The sequence below is a fragment of the Dunckerocampus dactyliophorus genome, chromosome 11 (assembly GCF_027744805.1).
Source record: "Dunckerocampus dactyliophorus isolate RoL2022-P2 chromosome 11, RoL_Ddac_1.1, whole genome shotgun sequence".
Lineage (NCBI taxonomy): Eukaryota > Metazoa > Chordata > Actinopteri > Syngnathiformes > Syngnathidae > Dunckerocampus > Dunckerocampus dactyliophorus.
Window position 1 is genome coordinate 7465140 of NC_072829.1, and position 7906 is coordinate 7473045.

General features: G+C 39.9%; 1 protein-coding gene across 2 annotated transcripts; it reads left to right on the top strand.

Moving 5' to 3' along the window:
* The first annotated feature begins 2675 nt into the window (after positions 1-2675).
* arl9 (ADP-ribosylation factor-like 9) lies at positions 2676-7299 on the top strand. Of its 2 annotated transcripts, none has more exons than XM_054792011.1 (4): positions 2676-3097; positions 4224-4401; positions 4483-4658; positions 4820-7299. In XM_054792011.1, the coding sequence occupies exons 1-4, from the start codon at positions 2849-2851 to the stop codon at positions 4991-4993; spliced, it is 777 nt and encodes a 258-aa protein (XP_054647986.1). In that variant the 5' UTR covers positions 2676-2848; the 3' UTR covers positions 4994-7299. The 2 variants fall into 2 exon arrangements, with proteins under 2 accessions (XP_054647986.1, XP_054647984.1); XM_054792009.1 differs by having other exon boundaries at positions 2680-3097; positions 4221-4401.
* Positions 7300-7906: the final 607 nt, after the last annotated feature.

Here is a 7906-nt window from a genome sequence, read left to right on the forward strand (position 1 = left end):
TGAAACAAATGTGTCACTTCCACATCTTCAATGTAACTTGCTACATAAAAGCTTTTGTGCTGCTGTTTTAATCATAAATACCTGATATTTTATTGATTACAGAACTTTTAACCTTTACAATCAGGACTGAAGTTGATAAAAAGAAAAATGTTGTGATTTTTGAAGAGGACATCTTTGCCTCAATAGTAGCAATTAAACTATTTAGGTTACATTGTGTAAAAATGAAGTATTGTAATTTGTTATGACTAATATGTCATAAAAATTCGCATTAAAGTTCTTTAAAAAAGTTTATTGGTGTAAAAAAATACAATTCAAAGTATTAGTATCGGTATGTAAGAAAAAAAATGCCAAGAAAGCAATCAGTATCGTATCAAATATAAAAATCCGGTAACGCCATCACTATTCTGAATGGCTGGGAAAGGCCTTCTTTTAAACCCTGAGCTCCTTTAAATAAATAAATCACACCTCATTCTGAACCAACCAGAATTTGCAAATATTCAGAGAAATACATTAAAGTTTTTAAGTTTTTTGTTTTTTTGTATGGTTTTATGGTAGGACAACAGAATAAATGTAGCTATTGCAGCTAATTTGACATTTATTGTGATGCTTTTGTTCATATGTTGATTAACAAGTACTGTCTGAATCAAAGAACTACAAATACAAATGACGTTACCTAAATGCGCCCGCCAATGATGCGTGTGTTCAGTTTGACCATGGATGCCGTGGGAATGTTAATGCAAGTTCGGTATGTTTGCTGTTGGGAACACCATGTGCACCCATGTTGGCTTCTCCGGTCGCGCATTTTGGACTTCGATTAAAATAAAACCCTGGGAGGTTTATTGTCCGTACACAAAGAAGAAGGGGGTATTCTGCGAAAGTGGCTCAACCAACCCAGGCTGTGCACTTGTGCTCAAGATCGCCTCGTTGTAGACGAGTATCAGTTACGGATAATGCATTTTTGCAGAGTATAGCTCGTCATTAATTATCCGTAATCGTGATGATGGAAAATCCTGACTATGTATCAACTCTTCATGCTCTGTGATTGGCCAGTATACACAGCGACCGCCCCTTCCTAGACATATACACAAATGCACGGCAACATAACATCTCAGCTATCAGCAGTACACTCAGCATATTGAAATAGCATGCTAACAATATAATGAATTGGTGGCAACGCTGACGACGCTAACTTAGCTCAGCAGTTAGTGACCAGTTCGGCGGGTGGATGCTTAAGGCACACAACACAATACAATATCACAGCGTCTAGCATTAAATGAGAAATAACCAGGTTACTCACGTTTATAGACGCACACTGTTGGTTGAACATCAAAACAAGGTCCGTGTTACAACAACTCTGAAAGCTCTGCGGCTGTCCTGGTGCATAGATGTGCCCATCTCACGTCGTAATTAGTAGCTACGTTTAATCACATCTAAATTTCAAGGAACAACCCATTCCGAGTACAGACGCGATACAGATAATTCATATGGGTGAAGAGATACAGATACAAATAGTGGTGTTCTACTAGTCTTTTCATTTATCAACGCTCAACACTGCACAACTTTGACATATTTACTCTTATCCATTAAACAACTAAATCAATTGGAGCAACAACTGACAAATGGATTCTTGCTTTCAAATGCTGTATCTCATTGTGGCCACCAGATGTCAGTGTTGATGTGTTTTGTCACCACCTTAATTTTTTTTCTTTTACAATTTTTTCCTTGCTATAATAAACAATTGTTTTTCCAGTTGATTGATGCCTCAGAGTGCTTATTCCTCCGGCAAATATTGTAATATAAGAAGAATAACGGGTTGAGTACTCACGCAAGGACTGCTGTGACATATATACGTCTGCTAACATTAGCCTAATTATTGATATTTCATATTCAATTTTATTCCTGGTGCTCACCTCAAAAAGTGAGCGTAGCGTATTCCCTTGTCTGAAAATCTACCTCGTTTATAGATGGATAATATTAAGGATTTCTAGCGATGCAATCTTTTTTTTCCATTTTTTTATTTTTTTGTACCCTTGGGGGCTCTGTAGGTTGTCGATAAATGGTGTCGCCATCTCTGAATTGGTTACAACAGTGAAACAGCAGCACTTTCATAGCTGATTTTAAACTGAAAGCCTGGACATAGCCGTAGTCCCAACCAGGTTATGAGTTTGGCCGAGTGGTTCTCGAGTGTTTTCTGTCATGGCACCCAGGGGACTGAAATGTATTCACGCTCCCCCTCAATTTGAAATACAATTGACAGACTGAACAGGAAACTGGAACCAGGAAAATGCAACAAAATGGAGAGGTGTGAAGCATACAACCATATTCAAGATTCATACTGCATACTGCATGTTGAGTACGATCAGACCCCCAGGAGGACCCGCCCCACTAATTGAGAAACACTGGTTTAGCCTAAGTTACCACGGTGATACAGCTGCTTTAAAAGACAGCTACCTTCGTGCAACAGTTCCCACTCAACACAGCTCGCTAACCCACTAAACTCGCTTCGCAGAAAGAGGATAACATTTCAAATAATAAATAAAAACTACGACGAATAATACACTGCACTTTGCATTGCAGGTCTATTATTCAAAACAAGCATTGTCTCCTGCACTATATGTTGGTGTCAGTTCTGCCATCTAGCGGTCAAACTGACACACTGCATCAACAAAGAGCTCTAAACCGGAAGGACGGTCGAGCGGTTCCTCCTGCACTTCCGTGTCTATTAATCCACTTGTTGATGGAGGAGGAGTGAGACGAGAAGGAGCTCAAGTTAACTCTCACCAATGGTGGAAATGTTTATCTAGAAACATTTAAAGTAGCTGGTAGCTTGGCCGGTTGAGTTAGCGCCATGTTAGGCTTGAGGGAAGCCGGTGTCATCGGCGTCTCCGTGGCTCTGGCGGGGGGACTGGCCTATGTCATCTGGAACTACGCGTCCTTCTCCGGGGAAAAGAAGACCGACGAAACTCACCGAGCGGAAGACGGGGAGGGAGTGGAAGAAAAGAGGTTGGAGGAGAAGAGGGGAGATGCCGAACAAACAGTCGTTGATCCTCCTGTAGAGCCCGTTGTTGCCGCCGTGAGAGTGCAAAAAGCATCCGAGGTAGGTGTCGCCAACAGCGGTCATTACTTTCATTGAGAACCAGGTGATATTTTGTGTGTTTGGGCGGGTTGAGCGGGTCGATCCAAACATCGATATTATCGATATCAAAGGTAGAATAAGTATCTTTGATTGATACGAGCGTAATAAAATTAGTATTTTTCTTTTCAGTCTGGGATTACGTAATTGGGCACATGATTTGAAAGCGAGCAGCTAGTATTTTTTCACTTTTGTTTACTTATTTAGCACTATTATCTTTATTTTGCTCAGTTGTATGTAATATAAGGGAATAATTAGATGTTGTCTTATCTAATATATCTACTATTAAATTGACATTTTACAAAAGTTATATATAAAAGTTATATATATTGCTTCTCAGTTTTGTAAAAAGTCTATTATTATTATGAACTCTTTTTGTTTGTTTTTCCAAATACTTAAGCATTTACATTTTCTTTTTCTTGTAAAGTTATGAGTTTGAAGTTATGTAATATTAAAACCTTTTTCTAGCCTAACTTTCCAAAAGTTGCAACTTTATTCTTAGTTTTGTTTTTTTTCTCTTATAATATTACAACCATAGAAAATAGCATAATTTTTCTTCAATATTCAACGTTATGTTTCTAAAAAATTACATATTTTTTCCTCAGAATATTACAAATTTATTCTCGTAATATGATGACTTTTTATTCTCCTAATGTCATGACTTTTTCCCAAAATAATGTTCCGAAATTTGCAATTTCATTCTTTCTTTGTTTTGTCTCTCATAATGTTACATCTTTAGAAAATACTATCATTTTTCTTTAATATTTTAACATTATGCTTCTAAAAATGACATGTTTTTCCCTCAGAATATTATGATTTGATTCTTGTAAAATGACAACTTTTTTCCCTCCCAAGATGACAACTTTTTTCTGGTAATATTATGACTTTATTCTCCTAATATTTTGACTTTATTGTTGTAAAATCACTGCAATTGTTTAGTTTTTTGCTCTTGTTTTGTTGTTTAATTGTATATTTAGAATATTATATGGGCCAATTTAAAAAAAAAAAAAAAAAAAGGCGCAAGTGCACTTTGGACACCCCTGCCCTAAATCAATACATGGAAAAGTATCCCCATGTCTGTGTGCAGCAGCCCAGGCCAGTCAAGTCAGAGGGTACCCAGGTCCTGGTTCTGGGTCTAGATGGAGCCGGCAAGTCCAGCCTGCTGCACTGTTTGGCCATCGGCAGCCTAGACGTGGACGTGGAGCCAACGTGCGGCTTTAACGCCGTGTCCATTAACAGAGAAGACCTGCATGTTGAGTTCCTGGAGAGTAAGTCCATTTAGGACTTGTTTTCATGAGTAGTGAACGTCCAGCAGTTATGTCAGTGCCTCGTCTTGTCTTGGCTGCCAGTTGGCGGTAACGTGGCACTGAGGCCCTACTGGCAGAGATACATGTCCAAGGCTCTGCTGCTAGTGTTCGTGGTGGACTCATCCGCCACGCAGCTCTTCACCGTCGTCAAGCCGCTGCTGCACGGGCTGCTGAGCTCCGACCCCAGCCTGCCGCTGATGGTGCTGGCCAACAAGCAGGTGAGGATGACAGAAAACACTCCAGAAGGCTTCTTTTGTTCCATGCCGAGTCTGCACGGCAAAGCAACAGGTGGCACTATAATACCTACATAACTGTAAAGTCTTTGTAGTCCAATCAGAAGCTTGGCGAAGGCAACTTCTCGTTCCATCTTGTCTTCCAGGACCTTCCGGGCGCTTGCAGCATCACTGACCTCCACGACGCTTTGGAGCTTTCCCACGTTGGAGACCGTAAGATGTTCCTCATCGGCACCTGTGTGAAGAAAGGGGAGGCGGAGCTTAGCTCAGGCGTTCAGGACGCTCGAGATCTCATCATCCAGATGGCTGGCGGCAAATAACAGTTGCTAATTCTGTTTATACAAAAGAAAATACCTGAAAACCCGCTGGTGATTGTTATGAATCAGGAATGTTTTTGCGTCCTCATTGGGCCTTTTCACTGTGTTCTCACTACACCAAACAAACATTTTAATACAGTGGGGCGAAAAAGTGTTTGCCCCCTTCCTGATTTAGTATTTTTTGTTTGTCACACTAAAATGTTTCAGATCATCAAACAAATGTAAATATTAGTCAATTACAACACAAATGAACACAAAATGCATTTTCTAAATGAAACTTTTTATTATTAAGGGAGAAAAGAAATCCAAACCTACATGTCCCTGTGTGAAAAAGTGATTGCCCCCTAAACCTAATAACTGGTTGGGCCACCCTTAGTAGCAACAACTGCAATCAAGTGTTTGTGATAACTTGCAATGAGTCTCTTACAGCGCTGTGGAGGAATTTTGGCCCACTCATCTTTGCAGAATTGTTGTAACTCAGCCACATTGGAGGTTTTTCCAACATGAAGCACCTTTTTAAGGTCATACCACAGCATCTCAATAGGATACAGTCAGGACTTTGACTAGGCCACTCCATTGTCTTCATTTTGTTTTCTTCAGCCATTCAGTGGTGGACTTGCTGGTGTGTTGGTGAACCCAAGTTGGTTTCAGCTTGAGGTCACAACAGATGGCTGGACATTCTCCTTCAGGATGTTTTGGTAGACAGCAGAATTCATGGTTGCATTTATCACAGCAGGTCTTTCAGGTCCTGAAGCAGCAAAACATCCCCAGACCATCATCACACTACCACCACCATATTTTACTGTTGGTATGATATTCTTTTTCTGAAATGCGGCATTACTTTTACACCAGATGTAATGGGACACACACACCTTCCAAAAAGTTAAAATTTTTGTCTCATCTTCCCAAAGGTCTTGGGGATCATCAAGATGTTCTCAGGCAAAATTGAGACGAGCCTTAATGTTCTTTTTGTTCAGCAGTGGTTTTCATCTTGGAACTCGGCCATTTTTGCCCAGTGTCTTTCTTATGGTGAAGTCATGAACACTGACCTTAACTGAGGCGAGTGAGGCCTGCAGTTCTTTGGACGTTGTTGTGGGGTCTTTTGTGACCTCTTGGATGAGTTGTCGCTGCGCTCTTGGGGTCAATTTGGTTGGCTGGCCACTCCTGGGAAGGTTCCATATTTTCGCCATTTGTAGATAATGGCTCTCACTGTGGTTCGCTGGAGTCCCAAAGCTTTAGAAATGGCTTTGTAACCTTTTCCACACTGATAGATCTCAAATCATTTCAGTTAAGTTATGTTTTAACGGAGGGCAATCACTTTTTCAGGGCCATGTAGGTTTGGATTTTTTTTCTCCCTTAACAATAAAACGTTACATTTAAAAACTGCATTTTGTGTTCATTAGTGTTGTCATTGACTAATATTTAAATCTGTTTGAGATGTGAAACAAAAAGAAATCAGGAAGGGGGCAAACACTGTTTCACACCCCTGTATTAGTGCTTGAAAAAGACATTTTTTGTTTGGATTGCGTGACAGACTTGTTGCTACATGGGGTTCCTCCCCCCCCATGTTATATTGCATCTCATGCTATGATATACTGTATAAGAATGTTAAAGTACACATAATTGGACAGTCGCATACAAATAGGAACCTGCAGTGTAAAGCAAGCCTTTGTTAATCCCTTTAATGTTAAGTGTTTAAATACGAGGTTTTATTTTTCTACCAAAAAGTTTAAATGTAACCAAAGATTTTGTTTTCTTTACCCAGTAACAGATTCACTTTTTCATTAAACTCCTCATGCATCCAAGTCAAAGAAATTCTGTATAAAAGGGGAAGTGTATCTCACACTTTTCCCTGGCAGAGTAAATCTGTTGAGCACGTGAGGGCATTTAGATCTACAATTCTATCTGCCTTAAAGGCTGGACAGGACAGGGGAAAAAACTCGTGCTATATTACGACTTTATTCTGTAGCATTATGACTTTTTGTCTCGGGCTCTGGCTTTCGTGTTCCCGTAGTACTCATTTGAACCACTAGGAGTCGCCAAAGTTGAAGAAAAGGGAGAAAGCGTATCAGTACACCAAAAACCAAAACTTAGTGAATGTATTTTTGCATCAGTTCCAAACATTTCTTCACATAAATAAAGGTCTATATATTTTGCACTTTGTCTTGAATTTGGCCGCCTAATCTTTTTAGGCCATTAAGGTCAGTTGAAATTGTTTGACGTCACCTGTTGTTTTAGTACTTTGCTGTGCGCAGGATTACTGCAAATGTAAACAGTTTCAGCGCTTTTCTAATAACAGGTGAATAAAAACATACATGTAACCGTTGTGGTGGTTGTGTATTTATTGTAGTCGTAAAGTTAGCAGTGCATAGGCTGTAGTGTTTGTTCTGATGTCCTACTGTGGAGGTCAGATGAGACGTAGACATTATGTAAAAGCACTCGTGGCTCAAATTTCACAACCCACAGGTGTGGTTGCTAAGGACTCATTCCCCCGTAGCAACCACAGGAGATAAGTCTGACACCTGCAGGACCGCCTGTAGTTGTGTAATGTAAGACAAACAAAACACTGAATCGCAAATGGAAATAATGCAAAGAAGGCTATACAACACATTACCCCCGAGGCACCTGGTACTCGCTGCAGGTGTGTAAATAAACACCCCTCAACCTCTGTGTAGGTGAGTGCGGTACTTAAAATGTTGTTTTGAACACTTCTTGTTGTCGAAAACCTTCATTTTACAATGAAGCCACTTTGTATTTTATATAAAACTCATAAGAAACCTTTTGACAATTGCACGGGACCTCTCCTATTGATTTACAGTCTGAAAACATTTCCCAACAACAAATGACATGTCCTGCTTTATCGTGCTTTCTTCTACTGGTGCCCATCTCGGCCTGTTCATATTTGTGGATCGATGA